We start from the raw sequence: 23,725 nt of genomic DNA on the forward strand, positions 1-23,725 counted from the left end.
ACCAAAATGATCTCGACAAGGGGCAATCTGAAAGCCAAGGACGTAGCCAGCATTGAAAAGATGGGTTGTGACATTAAGGGGCTTAGTAGTTCTGCATAACACAGGAGTGGGGAGCCTCAGTCCCAATGGCCAAGTGTGGGCCTCTAGGATTCTCTATCTTGCCCTTTGACCTCTCAATGGGCTGCACCCATCCCTGGCCCTGATTTGTACCTAAAGCATTTTGCCTCACTGGAATGTGTCCTTGAACCCTGACCATGCCTTCTGCTTGCCTGGAGTGGCTCTGAACATCACAGCTGCAAACTGATTTAATAGCAATAACAATAATAAATTTGATTTTTTTTTTTTTTTTTACTTGCCCTTCACCCCCACAGTCTCAGGACGGGTCACGACAATTTAAAAACACAACATTAAAAACAGTTTCAAGCAAATATAACCTCGAGGTTCCAAAAAAAATCCATCTCATGTGACAAGGGCCAGGCCAAGTCCAACACGCTGCCCACAACATCACCCTGAGCTGTTTCGTGGAGGCCCTTAATCAGAATGCGAGAGCTTATTAACATCTATTTTAAAAATTTAGAAGACAGTCTGATTGTTCCCGGTTATTGCAGATTATCCAGGCGTGTGGCTGAGATTGCTTCACCATAAACTGAAAAACAGCAGCTTACCTAGAAACAGGCTAATATCTGTGACTCGTTTTGTGGTCAACCAGGGGGATGTGGGTGCAAAGTGGAAACCCTCGGGTGGTCTGCGTGGCCTCTGATGTTGGCGGGGTCTGCCCTGGGAGTTAGGGGGTGTTAGGAGAGGGCAGTACCTTGGGTAGCTCATCCACCTGGGAAATGATACAGTGTAAACCCATCTGATCTGACTCCTGTGCAATCAAAGGCAAGGCAAGCAATGGCCAGGTAGCAGTCAACAAGCCTGCCCTAGAAGCCTTTACAGAGGCCAGGGAGTATTAGCTGACCTGCTCTGACCAATTGGTGTGGCCAGTCTCCTTTCAAGGTTTGCCATGAGAGACATCCAACTGGAGGGTTCCCAATTCAAGGCTCAGACAGCCCTGGACATCATCATCATCATCACCATCATTATTATCATCATCACCATAATCAGGTAGTTTTTTCCCCAGTTGGAACTCACTGGAACTCAGTTCTGGCACCTCTCAGGTGGGTGCCATTGCCATTATAAGAGAACAAGGAAGGTGTTCATGGTGAGTTCCGGCACCTCTTTTTCTAGGAAAATGGCACTTACCACCACCATCATCATCATCAAGATTTATATACAGTGGTACCTCGGGTTAAGAACTTAATTCATTCCAGAGGTCCGTTCTTAACCTGAAACTGTTCTTAACCTGAAGCACCACTTTAGCTAATGGGGCCTCCCACTGCCGCTGCCGCGCGATTTCTGTTCTCATCCTGAAGCAAAGTTCTTAACCCGAGGTACTATTTCTGAGTTAGCGGAGTCTGTAATGTGAAGTGTCTGTAACCCGAGGTACCACTGTACTCCCCTTCATCACAAGATCTCAGGGCAGTTCACAGAATAAAAATACAAGGTAAAAACACAAGTGAATAGATAAAGCAAAACCAACAAAACAATAAACCCCGTCCCACAAACGCATTTAAAAAGCTGTACAATATCAGCCTTATAAAACTAATACAGAGACAAATTAACATACAACATGAAAAATTTAGAACAACCCCATCCACCCCCAAATAAACAGCACCCACCCAATTAAAAACCCCATCCCCATTATAACCATGATTTTAGCATGAGAGGGCCGGCCCATGCCCTCGTTCCACCCCCAAAGTGCCGCCCTCAAAGAGACAAAACCATTTGGTATTGCCCCGCCTTCAGGGCAGGCAGGCTTTAAAGAGCTGTCCCAGTAACTGGTGCTCATCTAACTGGGACAGTAGGTGTTTCCAGTTCTGCCTGCCTGCCCAGGATTCTGGTCCCTGCTCTTCTTGCCCAGGTGCAGGCAGGTCCCGGTCTGGAGATCCAGTAGAAGCCACAGGTCCAGCAGGTGTGGGGAGTGCCTTGGGGGGTTGGACTAAGTATCTGTCTGATCCAATGGTAGTAGCCAGATGCCTCCCAGTATGGTGTAGTGGTTAAGAGTGGTAGTCTCGTAATCTGGTGAACCGGATTCGCTTCCCCGCTCCTCCACATGCAGCTGCTGGGTGACCTTGGGCCAGTGACACTTCTCCGAAGTCCCTCAGCCCCACTCACCTCACAGAGTGTTTGTTGTGGGGGAGGAAGGGAAAGGAGATTGTTAGCCGCTTTGAGACTCCTTCGGGTAGTGATAAAGCGGGAGATCAAATCCAAACTCTTCTTCTCTTCTTCTTCTTCTTCTTCTTCTTCTTCTTCTTCCCCCCACAAGGAGGTCCTGAAAGCATACAGTAGCACCTCAAAGAGGATCTGGGATGTTTATGCGCTGAGCCCGGGGTTAACCCGACAACCATGGTCCAGGACCAGTCCAGAATCCATAGGTTCCGCTAGGAGTGAGTCCGACAGGGTCAAGGCAGGACATGAGGCAGGAAACCAGGCAAGGACATGTACAGGATCTCAGGCAGGGTCTGGCATACAACAATGTTGCTCCCACAACCTGGGGTGGGATCCGACAGCCTTTTATCTTTGTCGGGGTAACGGCCGGTCCTGATCCCCCGGCGACTCACCTCCCAGTTTCGCCCGAAGGCGAGTACTCCTTCGAGTACTCAGGTCTCTCCTTCTCTCAGACCTGAGTCTCTGCAGCTTGGGAGACCGTGGGTTACTAGACCCAGGGGCCGCCTCAGCCTCCCCTGACCCAACCGGTAGTGGAGCAGCTGTAAGTGATGGCCCAGCTGAAGGCAATGAGGCAATCCCCGCATCTGGAGCCAGGGCAGGCTCAGGCCCCTGACTCGGCCCAGCTGGTGTTTGTTGCAGGGGAACCTGTGCAGACTGGGACTCTTCAGGATAAGGCCCCAGACTTGGTTCAGATGATGCCTGAGGCAAAGGATCTGGTGCAGACTGAGACTGCTCTGGTTCCAAGTCCCAGGCCATCACAGTTTAAAAGCCCAGCCTTGGTTTGTGGTGGCACTTAGCCAAAGTGAGTCGGCGATGGGTAAAGGTCCTTAAACGCATCTCTGCCCACTGGGCTGGTATCAGCCACTTTGCTGACACCCGAAAGTGGAAAGTACAGAACTTTTCCAGCAGCCTCATTAGCATCACGACACATGCTATTAAAACTGGCCTGGCTAATGAGCGGGTGTTTGTGAGACAGCCACCCCTGACGCTGCCTCGGACGCCTTTGCAACATCAATGAGATTAGGAAGGCAAATGGTAAACAACGTTGCAGGCCTCAGAAATGGAGGCGGCAAACGGGAACCGCTCACGGCCGGCATTAACCTCCTTTAATGATGCTGGCCGCAAATTAGGGTGTGGAGAAAAAAAACCTATACTGGGCTGCCAATGCCGTTTTGGAGAAGGATTTAATGATGAGAGGCATGAAGGGTGGTGATAGCAGCTGGGAACCATAAACATCTCATAAAAATCTTTTACAAGTGTGTTTATATGCCACATAAACTGATGCTTCCGAGCTGCAAGGTCTCGATGCGAGACACGGGGATGTGGAGGGAGAAAGAATATTTTATTGTTAGGGTTTTGATCCGGCGACCTTACTTACACTGCATCCCTGACCTCCCTCTACACCGGCATAAGACAAAATATCTGATTTCGATGCTGCTTGACCCAGAACTGGCTGAGCTGTAGGGGAGGGTTATCAGCAGACGCAATTTATCATCAAGTTCTCAGAATTCAGTTTAGAAATAGTTCAGACTGGGCTATTTACTCCCATGTCAGAAGTCCAAACCAGCATTTAGGATGTCTGAAATAGCATACAACTCCCATAACCCCCTGCCCATCCACTTCAGTCCTTATCTAATAAGGATTCTGAGGGATCTTAAATGCTTCCACAGGACCCTGACCTACAGAAGCCTCAAAGTCTAGACCTTTCCGGAGTTTATCATCTCTATTCTAGTTACATACCTGGCATCTATTTCTGTAAATAGCTGAGGAAAGTCAGGGCAGATGAGCATGTTATCTCGGTAAACATCCAAACATGATTACCAGGCACTGCTAATGCAGGAGCAGCCAAGAGCATTTGCAGATGGGCTTGTAGATAAATGTAAATTCAGCAACCTGGCGCATTTTGGACTACAACTCCCATCAGCCTCATCCGGCACAGCTGTCTAACAAACTGTCGAAAACATCTGGACACCAACTTGGTGAAGGCAAGCTTCAGTTATCCCCACAATATCTCCTCCCAAGTCATTCCCCTTCCTAGCAGGGATTACAACCTGCCTAGGGCAAATGCAGACAAAATGGCGGCCAACAAGGCATTGCAGGACAGAATCTACAGGAGGGGGATTTCTCCTGCTTGCTGATTCTCTCCTGCTCATGGTCCGCATTCACATGAGCACAGATACACACACACACACACACTAATGCAGCTTGGGGAACCTTCACCCTGTATAGCCGATGTAGCCAACATGGTGCACTCCAGACATTGTTAGACAAATGTCCCCATCAGCCCCAGCCAGCATGGCCAATGGCCAGGGATGTTGGCAGTTGTAGCCCAACAACCTCTGGAGGGTTCCAGATTGGCTACCCTGATATAAAGCATGTCTCCACTCTAGCATTGCCAAGGATGACTCGGGCTACCATCAAGTGGCCACTTCTAAGGTCAAGGAGGCTGCTGTGTCATTAAGCAGCTACACAATGGGAAAGTGATGTTTGTAATTCCAGCTCAAGGTATTTTGCTGCCTGAGACGAAGGACAAGGTAGGGACCCATGAGCAAGAACCAACTGGACTAGCAGATTAATCTTACTTCAATACTGGTCATAGGATAGCACCCTCTGCCACACCTGACGGCAGCAGGCTATTTAGGGCAGGCTGCATGGTGCACACACAGCTCTGTCTTCGCAACAGAAGTGGGCACAGCCAGGAAGCTCAGGAGGAACAGCCAGGGAGGTGCTGCCATTGATCCTCAGCATCTGCCACTGGAGGAGGTCTCACGTCACTCTTTCCTAATAGCAGGGCCGGCCCTGGCTGTTTGGTGCAGATTGTTTCGCCGCCGCCTCCGCCTCTACCCTTTCTCCTCCTGAAAGTCTGTTCTAAGTGGTCTGTAGCTTTGCTGCTTTAGGCTGAATAATTCTCGGGTCTGCGGTAGCAAAGTCTAATTGCTACTTGGACAGGAGGCTTCCGAGGGCAAGCCAGGTTGCTGCCAGCTGTAGCGTGAGCAAGTCGGGAGCTGGCACACTGCCATGTGCATCGGCAATGAACCAGCGCCACAGCATGGTGTTGAAGGAGTGCTGTGCTGCCGGAGGTGCCATACGCTGGATGAGAAATAGAGTCTTGTTCGCGTTCATTTGTTAGTAGTTGTTTAAGATCCCCTGGTGCTTTCTGAAAGGGCAGAGGTGCTAATCCCAAACTCCTGCTTTAAATTCTATTTGGGGGTAATTAAATTCAGCTTTCTTGTGCTTTCCGATATGTCGAGGATGTGTGCCTCAGCTCCGACTCCTAAAAACCGGTGCAAAATTGTGCTTCTTCGATTGCAGCAAGCCACAATTGACCCCTATTGGGCGTGGGCACTTGCAGGTCATAGAGCACTGCAACGTGTCTTGTGTGTTCTTGATGGAAACCAAAGAGTATTAAGGTTTTCTTTACCTTTAGGGAGGGAGAAGTGTTTCCTTCACCATCACAAGACACAAAGCCTTGAAATCAAAGGGATTTTATTTTTATTTTTTTTAAATAATATTTATTACTTTTCCAACAATTTAAACACTACAAAAAAAATAAACAATACAATACAATACAAAAACAATACATAACACTAACACATTAAACTAACAAACAAAACAAAAACAGTTTAAAACACATCAAACAGTTTCAATATCTTATCTTTCATTCACTTATTTCAATGACCTCCTCACACCTCCCTTTTTGTATTGCACTTCTGTTAATTGTTTCAGCAATTCCTTTGCATCTTCCTCTGCTTTTTATCCTTTAATTATCTTAACACATTCTAACCTTATTTTCCCCTTTAATACTCTATTAATCTATTTATACTTAATTCCTTATAACATTTCTACTAAAGCCATATAACTTCATTCCAACATTTTCCTAACATTCATTGATTTTACAGTATTTCTGTAAATAGTCTTTAAACTTTTTCCAGTCTTCTTCCACCGACTCTTCTCCCTGGTCTCGGATTCTGCCAGTCGTTTCCACCAATTCCATATAGTCCATCAACTTCATCTGCCATTCTTCCCGGGTGGGTAAATCTTGTGTCTTCCAATACTTCGCGATGAGTATTCTTGCTGCTGTTGTAGCATACATAAATAAAGTTCTATCCTTCTTTGACACCAATTGGCCAACCAAATCAAATCAAAGGGATTTTAAACACTGTGCTTTGAAGTCCCAGCAACCAGGGCTCTAAAGCGCAGCATTGCCGGACACTACTATAGGTGGCTCCGCGCACCTGCCAATGGGTCAGGAGAAAATGATTTGACCCACCAGCCAGAAAAGGGTTCCCATCCCTGCCCCAGTATAGGCAGCGGGTCTGTAACCCAAAAAAACGCAACCTGAAGCGTCTGTAACCCGAGGTATGACTGTACCTTTAAATGCCAGCTGAATCAAATTTCTCCCACATCTCTCTCTGGAAACTTTCAGTGTCACAGCTTTAAATGCAAACAGACTCCCTATACAATGTATGTACACTCCCAATAAACTGCTTGCCATCACACTGTCAAACTTTCTTTGGGGACATAGAATCATAGAGTTGGAAGGGAATCTTTTGCCCAACGTGCGGCTCAAACCCACAACCCAGAGATTAAGAGTCTCCTGTTCTACCAACTGAGCTATCCCAGGAACAAGCAATAGAAGCTATTGAATGTTTACGAGGACTTCTTTTTTAGAAAAAAAAAGTATCACAAAATGTGGAAATATGGAGAGCTGAACTTTAGGTTGGGAAAAATGAGAAACAGAGCGAAACCGAAATTTACAATTTCATCCATCCCTACTTCCAGATGACCTGCTTTTTTAGCATTCGTCCTGATTGGTTAGATGACGTTGCACAAGCAAATGTTATTCACATTTTCCAGTTCATTTTCCCTGGCACTTTCATTACCACAAAAAGACTGGTGCTTTTTGAGGGACTGGTGCTTTTTGAGGGGGTGGGGAATGTTTATTTGTTCCACAAGAGCTTCAAATCAATTTGAATATATAGGTCTTGAATCCTGCCTGAAATCTCACCTGAAAATAGCAAGAGCCAGGAAGCGCCCTAACTTATTGTGAGTTGTTGGCAAGGTGGCCTCAAGGAATCTAGCTTGTGATTATTGTGAACAGGGCAGTCATTAAAAAAAGAACATGTTGCTACATTGCTCTGCTTCTAAACATCTTGTAAATGCACAGGCTAGACAGACTTAAAAAGACAGAGGGAAAAGACCACCAGTCAGAAAACTCCAGGCTAAAAACAAAATCCTAAGAAGGCATAAACAAAGTGAAGTTTCCTTTGTATTTGAGACTTAACTGGCATCAAGCCGAATATCAAAGCAATATCAAAGGAAAGCTACCCATTAATTAATTCAGACCAGCTCCACAAAGCAATCCCAGGTCTTTACTGATATCTGATTCCAACAACTTCCTAATCTTCACAAGATGTCATTAAGAATGGCATTAAATCTGCCGGCAATCAATCCTGCATTGTTGTCCCTGTTGTAACTCGGAGATGGGCTATCGAGAAGCCTGAGGAAGGAAGAAAAGAGAATCCATATGTGTTTTCCCTTCCTTCTGTATGTGTGGCACAAACAATTTGTCAATGCATCTTACGAACTGATTGGTCTCTGTCATTTCCGCTGGAGCAGAGCAGATCGGAACTGCCTCCCCACTTTATGATAAAAAAGGGATTAAGTTCCTTGTAAAATGCCAGCAGAGGGCTTGGGAAGCAGAAGAATGAGGACCATGATAGATGTGGTGTGTCCTTTAAACGTAACTTTTAGTTTCAAAAAAGCAGGCACAGCTCCTTTCCCTGATTCCAATCAAGCTCAACCCTGTGGCAGGCCAAGATCCCAGGGGAAATCCCATGACCCATTGTCAATGGTAACTTGTATATATAGAGAATTCTACAGGGATTTTTATTTTGGGGGAAAATAATTTGTGTGCCATGAACTCCACCCAGTGGAAGCTGGCATCCATTGGGATTGGTAGAGTTGAAGGCAAGGAGGTCAACAGTAGGTGGAGCCAGAACCAATGACAATAGGTGGAGCCAGAACCAATGACCATAGGTGGAGCCAAAACCAATGACCATAGGTGGAGCCAGACCCAATCACAATAGGTGGAGCCAGAACCAATGACCATAGGTGGAGACAGAACCAATGACAATAGGTGGAGCCAGACCCAATCACAATAAGTGGAGCCAGAACCAATGACAATAGGTGGAGCCAGAACCAATGACAATAGGTGGAGACAGAATCAATGACCATAGGTGGAGCCAGAACCAATGACAATAGGTGGAGCCAGACCCAATCACAATAGGTGGAGACAGAACCAATGACAATAGGTAGAGACAGAACCAATGACAATAGGTGGAGCCAGAACCAATGACAATAGGTGGAGACAGAACCAATGACAGATGCAGCCAACCAGAGGCGCCAACTTGCACTGAAGAGTGAAGGGTTCTTGTCACATGTGTGATGTTTTGGGAGGAGCCAGAGGAAAGAGCCGAATACAGTGGCCGGCAGCTCCTCCTCTCTCGTACTTGGCAGCCTTCCACAGGAGGAGGAGGAGCCAGCCAGCCACTGAAGTCACGCTCAGCCTCCTCCACCACCCCCCTGATAGTAGGGAACAGTTGGGGGCCACCCCCACCCCCAAATATGGGCCCACCGGAGTTGGCACCACTGCAGTCAACTAGCTCTGGTTTTTTGGTTTTTTTTAATGATATTTATTGAAAATTTTTAGAATTACAAAAGAGAACAAAGCAGAAAAAACAAAGAAAAAACAAAGAAAATACAAACCACATCAAACAATACAAATTCAAAAGGCAAAAATACACCACAAACACTCAAAAACAAATCCATCATTCTCAAATCCTCAACTGTCATTACCTTCTTTCTTTGACCTCCTCCTCCTCCCTTTTTTTGTATCCTAGTTGTTAATTGTCGCAGCAAATCCTTTCCATATTTCATAATATTCTGTCATTACATTACCTTAATCTATTTTAATCTTATCTTACTATAAAGAACCTTAAAGCTTAAAACTTAAATCTTATTTTTACCAACTTCTCATAACCATAATATTCTTACATAATTCTTTAAACATTTTTGCTAAAGCCAAGTAATTTCGTTCCAACATTTTTCTAACATTCATCAATTTTATAAAACAATCCTAGTAGTAAAAAAAAGAAATAAAAACAATCCAATCTTCATCCAGCGTCCCTTCCTCCTGGTCCCGGGTTTTGTCAGTCCTTATTATCCCATCGATCTAGCGCATTAACCTGGTAACCTTGTATCCGAGGCCCTTAAGTCTCTTCCATGTCCCTTCCGCAGCTCTTCTTCATATTTATAACTGTATTTTCCTTTGTCTCCTGCTCCTTTCACTCGTGGGAACTCCAGCTTAACAATGTTTTTGACCCTTCTCGACAAATCAGCCCCTTTTCCATAGTCCACACTAAACTCCATGTGGTATTTAAGAACATGTTTCAAAATCCCTCCAAAATTAAGAGCCCCCACAACCCCAAACATTTCACGGCCCATTGCCAGACTTGAAAGGTCCAAACATCCCTGCGTAGGGGGGTCTATCCAACTCCCCATTTCCAAATCAAACCAAACTTTATCTTTCCAAATCTGGCTTTTTCCAAGTTCATTTGTCAAGTCCAAAAGCTCATGTTCCTGCTGGGCCACAGCTCCCTTCATCTCTGGCGCCCAAGATTCAGCAACATCCTCTTCCCTCATCTGTTCTGTCAGGGCACACTCCTGATTTAATTCCTGGGTGGGCTCCATATAATTTCCCACTGCCTGTTCAAAATTTCTGATCTCATCAGTCATCAAGTCCGTCTTCTCATGTAGCTGTTCCAGTAGGGCATTTGTTTTACAGAAAGCACGCAACAGAGCTTCTGAATACATTGTCCTGCAAGGTCAGAAGTCTATTCCCACGATTGTAATCTGTAACAGCTGCAAGCTCCCCGGAGTTGGTTACAGTTTCACAGTCTCCCTCTAGGGGGAAAACTTCTATTTGTTCTTTCTTTTAAAGACAAGTCTAACAACAAAGTTTCCTTTTTCAGATAGAATCATAGAATCATAGAATATTTTTCAGATATTTTGTCAATATTTGTTCCTTTAAAATGCGAAGGGAAACAATGGAATCAGTGTTTCTCTTCTTATAGCTATCTGTCAAAAACGTTTGTCTCTGGTCAATGAGCTTCAAAAAATGTCAGTCCTGACACCCCGCTCCAGGATCAGGACGGTGGAAAGTTACTTTACTTTACATTCACTTCTGCAGGTTTAAACAGTCCGAAAAAATCCCCCTCTTCTCCTGCTTCCGAAGGGGGTTCAACAATTTTAAATGATGAAAGTTAATCTTTTACAAGCGATTTTCTGAGCTCTAGTTTGCCATGTCTTTGCTTTAATCTATCTACAAAGAAACGGAAGGCTGACTTCCTGTTTAGACCTTCCCGTTTCAGTGCCAAATTGAAATAAACTTTTAAGTCCAATTTTCCTTTCTGCTCGCAAGTCCTTATTTAAAGTCCAATTGTCCGAAATTTAAGTACTCACGGGTGATTGTTTTAGAAGCCAAATTGTCCCAGGAAAAAGGCAGCGCTCTCCGGCAACGGCTGTGCGGCTTCGCTCCACGGAAGAAGCAGTTGACTCTCAGCACCGCGCCACTTCCCCCTCTTCGCTCCAGAGCCCGTTAGTGGGTTCTTCTGCGGGTTGGGAGGGTGCTAAAGGTGCCCGCCGAGTCCCATGGTCACAGGCTTCATCCGCCTGTGATTTTTGAAAGGGTCCCCGCTTCGCCGTAGCGGAAAAGACCTGTTTCGTGTGGAGCTAGTCCCTCCAGATCAGAGGGAGTCCGCCATTGCCGATGGCGCCACCCCGGAAGTCCGCCGAACTAGCTCTGGTTTTGACCCCATCTTCCTGCCTCCTGAAGTCTACAAAGTCAACACTGAAACTAAGGAGGGGGGGGGAGGCTGACACCCAGTGCTTCCCCCTAGAAGGGTTGTTAAGTAAGTGGGACCCAGCAGGGGAGAGACTGCAGTTTTCCAAATGCATCGGCCTCCACTGCCCTCACCTGCAGGAACAAAACAAACAGGAATATACTTGCATTAGTTTTCCAAGTCAGTTTTTTGTTGGCTTTTACATTCGCTTGTCTTTGGAACAAATGTAAAAGAACAAAAAATGGAGGGTGTAATTGTTTCACGTGTTCTTGTATTTTTTCAAATGAATGCAGAGCTCTATCCCCATACCAAAACTTTGGGCGGTGGAATCGTATTAGACATACCCAAATCAGTGCTGCCAACCTCCAGAGAGGATGAGATGCTGACATGAGGAGCTTGTCAAACTTTTGTGTGTATTCACAAGAAAATGTTGTCTTTGCTGCATTAGCAGCACTTGAAGTGACCTCTCTAGGGCGCAAGCCTTGCAGTGAGTGTGTCTGGAGGCCCGGGGCTGCCCAGAGGACAGGACCCCTCTCTCGACCTCACAGATGTGGTCCAAAGGAAAGCAGAGCAAGATGCTTGGCACCGGCTTGGCTGCAGGAGTCGCCAGAAGGAGACATACCTGGCACCATCCAACCATCTTAGTGACTTTTAACTGTAATTAGAAAACCTACCTTTCAAATAGGGACAAGGGTGGGGCTGTGGGTTAAACCACAGAGCCTAGGACTTGCCGATCAGAGGGTCGGCGGTTTGAATCCCCGCGACGGGGTGAGCTCCCATTGCTCGGTCCCTGCTCCTGCCAACCTAGCAGTTCAAAAGCACGTCAAAGTGCAAGTAGATAAATAGGTACCGCTCTGGCGGGAAGGTAAACGGCGTTTCCGTGTGCTGCTCTGGTTCGCCAGAAGCGGCTTAGTCATGCTGGCCACATGACCCGGAAGCTGTACGCTGGCTCCCTTGGCCAATAAAGTGAGATGAGCGCCGCAACCCCAGAGTCGGTCACGACTGGACCTGAAATCTTAGCAGCTGGGAGTATGGGATATTATACTCCAAGTACTGACATGACCTGTCTATCCCACATATTTGCACAATGCAAGCACCACCAGTGCACCATGGAGCCATGGGAGAATGGCCAAAACACCCCACGAGAAATAGATGAATCTTGACAACAATAACGCCACATCTATGGAGAATGGTCCATTGTGGCAAATGGGACACTGCGCCCCCAACCTCTATCTTCGCTCAGCCAGCCCCCACCTGGCTACCTCCTTACTTACAACCAGCCATTGATCTCACCTCTTATTGGTCCCAACTGTCACCTACCCTCTCTGTTCCATGGGCATCATGAGCTGCCAATGCCCCTCATTTATTCTTAATATAAATCCTTCATCTCTGTTCCCAGGCGGAATTGCGAGGCTCGACAACCCTTTTTCCTTTCTCTTACATGTGAGTGATATGAATGACTAAGACCAGCTTCAGGTTCAGCTCTTGCCCATCACGCGAGCCGCTGTCCTCTAGAGGTCCACTGAATTGTTTTGTTGCCAAATCCTGACAATCCCTCAGAGCCAAGGTGTTGCTGGAATATTGCGCGGCGTCGTATGTTTAGTCCTGAGATTTTATTAAAACCAAAGTGATGAAACGTCTTCCGGGGAGCAACTTAGCTTCACGGCAGCAAAGGTGTTTGATGAAATATCCATTTCCTCAAGGGCCACGCATTTGTGGCGCGCAGTCACACCGGCGAGAGGCAGGAATTGTATTTGACTGTGCTCGGCTGATATGCCATTATTTAAAAGTTCTGGATGAAAGTGAGCAAGCAATTCCACCTGAGAATACAAAGGAAGGTGTGATCTGAAGAATTTCACCATGCTGAGTGAAAGGCCTTAACATTCCCACTGGGTGTTTCAGCTGAGTGCAACCCAAATGCACCTTTTATTTTGGCTTAAGAATAAGTTTGGTCGTCGCTGAGGATGAGGGCAGCAGGAGGGCAAACGCTTTTAATGCAGAAGGTCCCAGATTTAATCCTCAAATCTCCAACTTAGGGTAGATGAGTCACCTTTCTGGACCACAATGGGTGAGCATTGGGGGGGGGCACACGCTACACTGGAACCAGTAATGAGCAGGGCACGGGCTCATACACACAACCACATAGGGAGGGTTGGGTTAACATGGAGAGGAAGGTCGATGTCGATGCCTGAGGTCATGCCTGAGGAGTAGCAGGTACTCCAAGCTACAGTGGTACCTTGGTTTGCAACCATTTTGGATTACAACCACGTCAAACCCGGAAGTGTGTATCCCTTTTTTTGGATTACAACCAATTTCTTTTGGATTACAACCCTTTTTTGGGGGGGAGGCCCCATTGCTGAAAGCGCGCCTTGGGTTACAACCTGTTTTGTTTTACAACCGGACCTCCAGAACGGATTGTGGTTGTAAACCAAGGTAAAGGTAAAGGGACCCCTGACCATTAGGTCCAGTTGTGGCTGACTCTGGGGTTGTGGCGCTCATCTCGCTTTATTGGCCGAGGGAGCCGGCGTACAGCTTCTGGGTCATGTGGCCAGCATGACTAAGCCGCTTCTGGCGAACCAGAGCAGCGCCGGAAACGTCGTTTACCTTCCCGCCGGAGCGGTACCTATTTATCTACTTGCACTTTGAGGTGCTTTCGAACTGCTAGGTTGGCAGGAGCAGGGACCGAGCAACAGGAGCTCACCCCATCGCGGGGATTCGAACTGCCGACCTTCTGATCGACAAGTCCTAGGCTCTGTGGTTTAACCCACAGCGCCACCCGCGTCCCGTAAACCAAGGTACCAGTGTACAAATGATCTGACTCAGCACCCAGGCAGCTTCATGTGGCGCAATAGCACAGTGGGTCTGTCTGTTAACCGGAAGGTTGGTGGTTCGAGCCCACCCAGGGATGACTGTGGACAGGATTCCTGCATTGCAGGGGATTGAACTAGATGACCCTCGGGGTCCCTCCCAGTTCTGTGGTTTTACATCTTCATATCCTCAATGCCATCCCAGAATGAAAAGGGAAAAGGGGAGGAAGCTAGGTTGCGTTGAGATAGAATTCAGCACTGAGTGAGTTATTAATCTGCCCCTCTCAACTCATTCTCCCATTGGAGCTCTGTGAAGTTTTCATCTCAGCCAAACTGACAACTACCCCTTCCAACAGAATCTGGACTGTGCATCTTTTGTAGCTGGGTGCTTTGTTCCACGTGTTGTCACAGAATACTCTGTGCCAGCTCAGCGATCAGTGTCAGATCCGTCTGTCACTGCCACAAGCACAATGCAACACAGAGTTTATAAACTCCATTGATTTCATATCCTCCAACATTTCTCCAGTGAAAATAGGGAGTCCCATTCCACAATGATAATTTTGCTATTTAAAACCCACACATCTTACTGGGCTGCCCCAGCACTCTGGGCAGCTTCCAATGTGTATAAAAATATAATAAAGCATTGAACGTTTTTTTAAAAAAAAACTTCCCTATACAGGATCGCCATCAGACAGGTCAGGGGTCAGATAACTCCATACCCTCCAACATTTCTCCATTGAAAATGGGGACATCCTAAGGAAAAGCGGGACATTCTGAGAAACTGGGACGGCTTTTCTAAATCAGGGATGTCCCTGGAAAATAGGGACACTTGGAGGGTCTGTGATTTAAAGGTGTAACACTTCTGTTAATTATCCAAATGGAATGGGCGTAGGCCTCAGGAACTTGAAAATCTCCATAGTTCACAGCCTCGACTTCACACTTGAAACATTTCAGAGGATGTGACAAGTTGGGTATTTTTTTTTTTCTTATTACAGGCTAAGCTTGATTATGCTCCTTAAATATCTTTGATGCCTTTTGCTATTATATAGAAAGAGCAGATAAATTGCAATTTTATAACTGGGGCAGAAAACCTACAATGTTGTTGTTAGCATGGCACCTTATTCACAATGAATGAACTAAGTGACTCAGTGGTCCAAGGTGACCTTGATTGTGAGGAGAGTGCATGAAGCAGAAAAAAATCTATTGAAAAGATGAAGAAATGTCAAACAAACAAAAAAGCACTACAAGATAATCTAGCTAGAGAGTTCTTGATTTGGAAAAGGCATAGGGCAAGGACAAACAGACCAGAACTCAGTTCCTGTCTTACGTATGAGTTATTCTATGGCCTTGAGGTATAATGACACCATTCCTATTTTTAAGAAAAATAAAATGTATATAAAGTGTATTTATTGGGTGAGTGTATATTGCATGCCCTCCAACATTTCTCAGATGAAAATAGGGAGATCCCATTCCATAAAGATAATTTTACTATTTACACCCCACACATCTTTTTGGTTTGCCCCAGTCGAAGCAGCTTCCAACATATATAAAAACATAATAAAACATTAGTAAAGTAAAGGTAAAAGGACCCCTGACTGTTAAGTCCAGTCGTGACCGACTCTGGGGTTGCGGTGCTCATCTCACTTTATTGGCCGAGGGAACCGGCGTACAGCTTCCAGGTCATGCGGCCAGCATGTCTAAGCCGCTTCTGGCGAACCAGAGCAGCGCACGGAAACACCATTTACCTTCCCGCTGGAGCGGTACCTATTTATCTACTTGCACTTTGACGTGCTTTCAAACTGCTAGGTTGGCAGGAGCAGGGACCGAGCAACGGGATCTCACCCCGTCGCGGGGATTCGAACCGCCAACCTTCTGATCAGCAAGTCCTAGGCTCTGTGGTTTAACCCACAGCGCTACCCGCGTCCCATTAAACATTAAAAAAGACTTTCCTATACAGGATTGCCTTCAGACGGCTCAGGGGTTGGATGAATTCATACCCTCCAAAATTTCTCCAATGAAAATAGGGACATCCTAAGGAAAAGCAGAACATTCCAGGATCAAATTAGAAACTGGGACGGCTTCTCTAAATCAGGGATGGCCCTGGAAAATAGGGACACTTGGAGGGTTTGATATTGGTGGGAAAGAGATCAAGTTTGGGAGTTACACAGAGCTACTTGATCATGCAGAGGAAAATGTTTTGTTTAAAAAGCTTAGTTTGACAGGCTTTTGGACAGAGGCAGCAAGGCTCTTCTTAATTCATAGGGCACTACAAGAAAATTTGGGTGACACTAGATTTCTTAAGTTATTTGTTTAAAAAAAGTTTTACATATGTGTTGTCAGCTTCTTAGGGCTTTAGAAGCGGACTGGGATATAGATCAGATGAAAGATGTGCCAGCTTCCCCATGGCACACTTGCAGCAATGCTTCAAACACACACAATGTTTGCATCCTGGCCCCCAAAATAAGGAGAGAAGGCAGTGGAGTAGAAGGTGTCCCAAGTATATGCAACATAATCAACAGTGGTACCTGGTATCCATTCAAAGTGTTGGTGCTGACCTTTAAAGGCCTAAACAGCTTTAATCCTGTATACCTGAAGAAGCATCCCCATCCTCATCGTATAGCCCAAACACTGAAGTCCAGCTTTGAAGGCCTTCTGGCGGTTCCCTCACCGCAAGAAGGGAACCAGGCAGGGGGCCTTCCCGGTAGTGGCACCCGCCCTGTGGAATGCCCTCCCATCAGATGTCAAGCAGATAAGTGACTTAAAATGACTTTTAAGAAGACATCTGAAGGTAGCCCTGTATCGGGAAGTTTTTGGTGTTGTCTCACTGTGTTTTTATATTCTGTTGAAAGCCACCCAGAGTGGCTGGGGCAACCCGGGTATAAGTAATGAATGAATGGGTGGATGATGATGAGGATGATGAGTGGAAGATAAGACCTACAGCTAGTGGAGCCAGAGCTAGCTTTGTCCCCATCCTCTTCCCTGCTAGTTCAACAGGGGCAAAACAGAGACTAAGGGGCAAGAAGCTGACAGCCAGAACCACCTCCAGGGCTAGGTCAGAATCATCATCATCATTTATTATTTGTACCCCGCCCATCTGGCTGGGTTTCCCCAGCCACTCTGGACGGCTTCCAACAAAGATTAAAAATACATCAAAATGTCACACATTAAAAACTTCCCTGAACAGGGCTGCCTTCAGATGTTTTCTAAATGTCAGGTAGTTGTTTCTCTCTTTGACATCTGATGGGAGGGCGTTCCACAGGGCGGGCACCACTACCGAGAAGGCCCTCTGCCTGGTTCCCTGTAACTTGGCTTCTCGCACTGAGGGAACCACAAGAAGGCCCTCGGCGCTGGACCTCAGCGCAGGCAGCACAAGCAGGCAGGCAAGAGTTGGCTGAGGGCAGGTTGAGATTGGTGAGGCAGTTCCCCGTTCACTATAATAGACGACCCCATTCACTATAATGGACCAACAAGCTATTTCTGGCCATGGCACACCAGAAAACCACAAAAGAAGTGCCAAAACAGCCAGTGGAATATATTGTCAAAAGTTGTTGCTGCAGCAGATGACATGATCCAGTTTCTTCTGAGCTTAACTTACTTGCATTTACCTCCCCTGTTTTTTTAAAGGGTTTGCATTTTGCATGGATAATATGAAGTCGCCTGGGGGCAATATCTCCAGTGCGACTGTCGAATCCAAGTGAATATCTATTTTAGGTTTAAATGAATTTTTGTAAAGGCTCATTTGTTTGAAGAAGTGATACTTAATCATGGGTGTTTACACATGAATGTGAAGTGGGGGAATTTTCCATCACAGTATCAACCCCCCCCCCCCCACTCCTTTCCATACCTCTGTTGTACCTGACCTCCCTTGTGCCCCAGAGCCAAAACTGTTTGGGTAGGAAGCAAAGAGAAGATTAAATGCCTCAAATGTGTTTGCTTAATAGAGCAGTGTAAATCATTAAATGAGGTTGTCATTTCTCAAAGTCAGGGCGTTTATTAGAAAAGAAAGAATGGCTGTTTCACTTGTAGAGAAAGCAGAAGTATTGGCAATGAGCAAGCGCCACAGAGGGTCCTTCCAAAGGGACTGGATTACTTAGCATTCATCCTGATTTGTTTGAGTTGATTTCATAGAATCATAAAATCGTAGCGTTGGAGGGTCATCTAGTCCCAAGTGCAATGGGTCAGTTCATCTGCCTGTTAACTCCCTGCAATGCAAGAATCTCAGCTAAAACATCCATGACAGATGGCCACCCAACCTCTGCTTAAAAACTTCCTGGAAGGAGAGCCCACCACCTTCTGAGGGAGTCCATCCCGCTGTCAAACAGCTCTTACTGCCAGAAAGTTCTTCCTGATGCTCAGTTGGAATCTGTTGTTGTTGTTGTTTAGTCGTATCCGACTCTTTGTGACCCCCTGGACCAGAGCACGCCAGGCACTCCTGTCTTCCACTGCCTCCCGCAGTTTGGTCAAACTCAGGTTCGTAGCTTCGAGAACACTGTCCAACCATCTCGTCCTCTGTCATCCCCTTCTCCTTGTGCCCTCCATCTTTCCCAACATCAGGGTCTTTTCCAGGGAGTCTTCTCTTCTCATGAGGTGGCCAAAGTATTGGAGCCTCAGCTTCAGGATCTGTCCTTCCAGTGAGCACTCAGGGCTGGTTTCCTTCAGAATGGATAGGTTTGATCATCTTGCAGTCCATGGGACTCTCAAGAGTCTCCTCCAGCACCATAATTCAAAAGCATCAATTCTTCGGTGATCCGCCTTCTTTATGGTCCAGCTCTCACTTCCATACATCAGTACTGGGAAAACCATAGCTTTTACTATACGGACCTTTGTTGGCAAGGTGATGTCTCTGCTTTTGGAATCTACTTCCTTGTAATTTGAACCCTACCCTCTAGAACAGCCTTTCTCAACCTGTGGGTCCCCAGATCTTGTTGAACTACAATTCCCAGCACCCCTAGCTAGCAAGGCCAGAGCTCAGGGATGATGGGAGTTGTAGTCCAGCAACATCTGGGGACCCACAGGTTGAGAACCACTGCTCTAGAACAAAAGAAAACAAGCTTGCTCCATCATCCATGTGACAGCTCTTTAGACAGTTGAAGATGGCTATCATATCTCCTCTTGGTCTCCTCTTTCATAAGCTAAACATACTCAGCTCCCTCAACTGGTCTGGTTTCCATCTTGGTTGCCCAAGATTTGATTTATTATATTTCTATGCTGCTTTTCATTCAAATGAATCCCAGAGCAGCTTAGAAACAATAAATAACACAAACATGAACAAATATAATACAATGTCACAAATACAGCATAAATCATATTGAACAATTAACAAACCGTCAGTGAAACAACTGCAATCTATAAAGCACTGTTAACAAAGCAGTAGCTAGGAAAAATAAGCTAAACATCACAATTAAAGCAGAAGTCATTATAGGATTCACAAAGTGCTACAGCATTCATGATCTATAAAACGATATTAACAATATTAACAAAATAGCAGCCGAAAAATAAGCTAAGCACTGCCGAATTCATACACATAATCTCCCCTTCTATTCAGTTTATGAAAAGACACATATACCTCATGCCCGTGGCAGCAAATTCCTTCTGGAGGTTCCTTGGACTGGAGGTGAACTCAAGCTCCCCCGATGGCAAACAGAGTCTCTTACTCCTCCGTTCTTCCTCTGGAAACAGCTCTCTTATGATGGCTCCCAGGGCTGGAGGGTGGGGCAAGGCAGATGGGAAAAGTTACAGGGAACCAGGCAGAGGGCCTTCTCGATAGTGGCGCCTGCCCTGTAGAATGCCCTCCCACCAGATGTTGAAGAGAACAACAACTGCCAGACTTTTAGAAGACATCTGAAGGCAGCCCTGTTTGATGCATTACTGTATTTTAATATTTTGTTGGAAGCCGCCCAGAGTGGCTGGGGAAACCCAGCCAGATGGTTGGGGTATAAATAATAATAAATAATAATAATAATAATAATAATAATAATGCAAACAGGTAAGGTGGCACTGTATCAAGCGCATGTTATCCCACCCTATCCGGTGCACTTGCCCATCGCTTTCCTTATGGAAAAACCCTATATTTTGGGAAACGGGTTCTTTGTGCAAGCCAGTTGTAGTTGCCCAGCCTGAATTTGCTGGTGTGTGGCTGAGTCCTGCTGGCTCCTGCTCGCGGTCAGGATGAAGCCAAAAGTTCATTCATGCGCTTAAAGAAATGGTTGTTGTTAAAAAGCAGCCCACAAAAGCAAAGCAGCTGGCAATTGGTGCGGCTGATTTCGAATTGCAACACTTCTTTGCAAGAGGAGCTGCCATGGTTGCATGTTACTTGCTTAACCAGGGCCCATGGGGTCAATTACCTGGTCTGCTGAGAAGCAGTGGTGTGTTCAGACACCCGTTCCCTATACCAAGTGGTGATGCAGGTCACCGTGTTTACCGTCAGTTGTGAACCTGGAGCCCTCTGGCAGGCAAAAGGCCTGATCAAGATTTAGCAGACCCTCGCTTGCTGTTAACGTTCTCCACAGCTTGTTACCTAATGAGCAGAAGGCAGTTGCAAAAACTCCCCGCTGATCTCTTCCCAGTGAAAATAGGCCTGAGGTGTTGGACATTGACAACCCTAAATGAGCTACCATTCTGGCATATGTCTGACTGTAAGGCAGTCTTTAGAGATCCACCTGTCAGCTGGGATAGGTGGATCTCCTCTGCCTGGTGACATGCTGTTAAAGGTACAGTAGAGAGGTACGTGGACTGTATCGCTCAGGCCGACTGGATGGTGCAGTGTTACATTTCAGGGGCTTCCTCCCAGCTCTTTCCTTCTGTGATTTGCAAAAGGCTGCAGGTTATCCTCAGAACTACTGGTATGTTTAATCCAGGCATCCTCAATCTCTAGCCCTCCAGATGTTTTTGGCCTACAGCTCATGATCCCTAGCTAGCAGGACCAGTGGTCAGGGATGATGGGAATGGTAGTCTCAAAACATCTGGAAGGCCAAGGTTGAGAAAGCCTGGTTGAAACCATGATTCCATGCAAGTGAAGAAAAGCAGCAGACTGTGGTGTTTATGGGGTACAGGGTTCTTCTACCTGAGCTTCTCGGATTTCTGCAAGGGCTAGCAGGAAGTAGTGAAGGAAGTGGACAGAAACATCAGCTGAGCAACAAGTTACTCAGACTAAAAAGCCAAACATAAGAAGAGCCCCCATGGATCCCGTTTCATCCTGACCATTGAGTCCAGCATCCTGTTCTCGCAGCAGCCAACCAGATGCCTTTGGGAAGCTTACAAGCAGACCATAAGTACAAAAGCAATCCTCTTGTGGTTTCTAGCAACCAGCATTCAGAGCCACACTGCCTTCTGACAGAGAAGGTAGATCATAGCCATCGTGGCTAGTAGCCAGATAGCCTTATCCTCCATGAATTTGTCTGGTCACTGGGGGCAGGGCCGGATTTAGGTTTGATGAGGCCCTAAGCTACTGAAGGTAATGGGGCCCTTGATATGTCCAGCTGTCCTTTGTCAACAACAAATTGTCCCTGTTTTTTGTGTTGAATATATGCTATATGGTAATTTGTGGCCCTAATAGGTATCTCAAGCCATTTGCACCTGTCCCCATGCAACCAGTCCATGCAGAATGTAGGCACCCTATATATAGAAATGAGCAAACCGGTGATATTTTAGGGAGCAGGCCAGCAGGCAGAGCCCATTACTTACATCCTAGGAGCCTACACAACACAAAACACTGTTACTGTATGTAGGTTTTATTTTATTTGTTTTTTATCTTATATTTTGGAAATGTACATCCAGGTTTTTCCCCTTTAAATTTTTTTGGGGCCCCCAAGAGAGTGGGGCCCTAAGCCATAGCTTGTTTAGTTTATACATAAATCCGGCACTGATTGCGGGCCATCACTACCTCTTGTAAATTCCATAGCAGGCCAAGCCAGTGGAACCAGCTCAACCTGAGCAGGTGGAAACTGATCTCTCCAACACACCCCGTATGTCACCTGAACCCTGCTGTACAATTATCTGCAGTCGTATGCTATGGCTATGCATAATACCCTCCAACATCTTGAGCCTTCAAATTGAGACCTGTGTCTTCCCACCCATGCTCCCACGCAAGTCGTGTGACCTGCGCAAGATCACGGAGCCCAAAAACTGTGCTTTTATCAGGGCTGTGCTTGCATGGTGCCCCAAACCACATCTTTTGGGACATCGTGCCTGATCGCAGCCCCCCAAAAAATCGTGTTTTAGAAGGGAAGCATTTTTTTCAGGTCGAGATTTTTGTGAGAAATCGCATGAGATCGTGGCACTCAAAATGGCCATTGTGCACTCACATGAGAAAATGGGGTGCCCCGGTTTTTTTCTGGGACCCTTGCGGGGTATGCTATAATCACAGTAATGCTGAAATGCAGCAGAGAGCAGGCCTCTTGCAGTGACCCTGCTAGTATAGTTCATGTAACTTTACGTTTTCCTTTGTTTCAAGTGGAAAATCTGGGTTCTAGACCCTATGGTGTAGGAAGCATGCATGAAATTGCTTGAGGAAATTGCAGAAGCCCCACAAGCGGTGCTGAATAAGAGTTTCAGTCACCAGGGATTGATTTCCCTGCACGATTATAGAACAGTAAAATTATAGAAATTGTAGAAGCTTTTCTAATTTATGTGAACTTCATATGTAAATTCTAGCTACAGAATTTAGATTCCTTGCTACAGAATTTCAACAACATGCAACTTTTTAGGACATTGTGCTCTGGGTGTTTGGTCTTCCAAATTATGAAATCTTTCCAAAGGTGCCTTGTGAACACTGATGGGTCAATTCTGGGCCTGACCCCATTTCGAATGCTGCAGACGGACATTAGATCTAATACAGTGGTACCTCGGGTTACATACGCTTCAGGTTACAGACTCCGCTAACCCAGAAATAGTACCTCAGGTTACGAATTTTGCTTCAGGATGAGAACAGAAATTGTGCTCTGGCGGTGCAGCGGCAGCAGGAGGCCCCATTAGCTAATTTGGTGCTTCAGGTTAAGAACAGTTTCAGGTTAAGAACGGACCTCCGGAACGAATTAAGTACTTAACCCGAGGTACCACTGTATGTACTTGGTGGTTGTTGGTTTTTTTTTTAAAAAAAGGAAAGTTCTTTTAAAAAGCATAACAAGATGGTTAATGAGACCGTGGGGATGTTTATCAAACGAGTAATATCAGCAAATAGATGAGGAGCAACGGATGATGTTTACCAGAAAATGTGCGCTTGAATTGGATAGCAGCTTTATTTGAAACTGCATCATTGCTATGCTGCCAATGTGGGGTTTTCGTTGTTGGGTTTTTGTTGTTGTTGTTTTTTGGTGTGTTTTTTTTTAGTCAGCCGAATTAATGTTCAATTTAATTCAAATTAGAACCAAATGGAAATACAGAGTGCAGCAAATGGCAGACTTGGAACGTTTCCAAACACATTGCATTTCAGCAGTTTTTTCAGTTTTTTCATTCTCTCCCCCCCCCCCCTTTAAATCTAAAAGAAGCACCTTGTTCAATTGTGCTGTAAGCTTGTTCTGGCTAGAAAATAATGATGCTCTTCTCTATTGTGGCAGGGGGGCTGGTACTTAATAATCTCCAAAGACTGAGCCATCCACCTGGCGGAGCGGATGATGCTAAGCAAACCGTAGCATTTTGAGTTCGGTGTCCATAGCAAAGCAGTTTGTGATCCTTTCTCCTCAGAATGCTAGTGGCTGGGAATCTCAAGCTAGGGGAAGAGGGCTTGGTTCTCAAACTTAATCCTTG

General features: G+C 46.0%; 2 protein-coding genes across 35 annotated transcripts in view; one reads left to right on the forward strand and one right to left on the reverse strand.

Moving 5' to 3' along the window:
- Positions 1-23,725, forward strand: part of CELF2 (CUGBP Elav-like family member 2) — a 524,880-nt gene that overhangs the window by 395,076 nt on the left and 106,079 nt on the right. The gene's annotated exons all lie outside the window — the stretch shown is intronic.
- LOC308486468 (uncharacterized protein) overlaps positions 7,141-23,725 on the reverse strand; it is a 132,965-nt gene continuing 116,380 nt past the window's right edge. For 3 of the 5 annotated variants that reach the window (XR_013991039.1, XR_013991040.1, XM_081023350.1), the window contains one exon: positions 18,352-19,683. Coding sequence is in view for 2 of the 5 variants with exons in the window: in XM_081023350.1 (XP_080879476.1) it covers positions 19,666-19,683 (18 nt within the window). In the remaining 3 variants the exon portion in view is untranslated. Of the gene's footprint in view, positions 7,772-18,351; positions 19,684-23,725 lie in introns of those variants that run through there. The other 2 variants (XR_013991038.1, XM_081023351.1) reach the window with 1 other exon arrangement.

This window comes from Podarcis pityusensis (assembly GCF_964106645.2).
Source record: "Podarcis pityusensis genome assembly, chromosome: 10".
NCBI classification, from domain to species: domain Eukaryota; kingdom Metazoa; phylum Chordata; class Lepidosauria; order Squamata; family Lacertidae; genus Podarcis; species Podarcis pityusensis.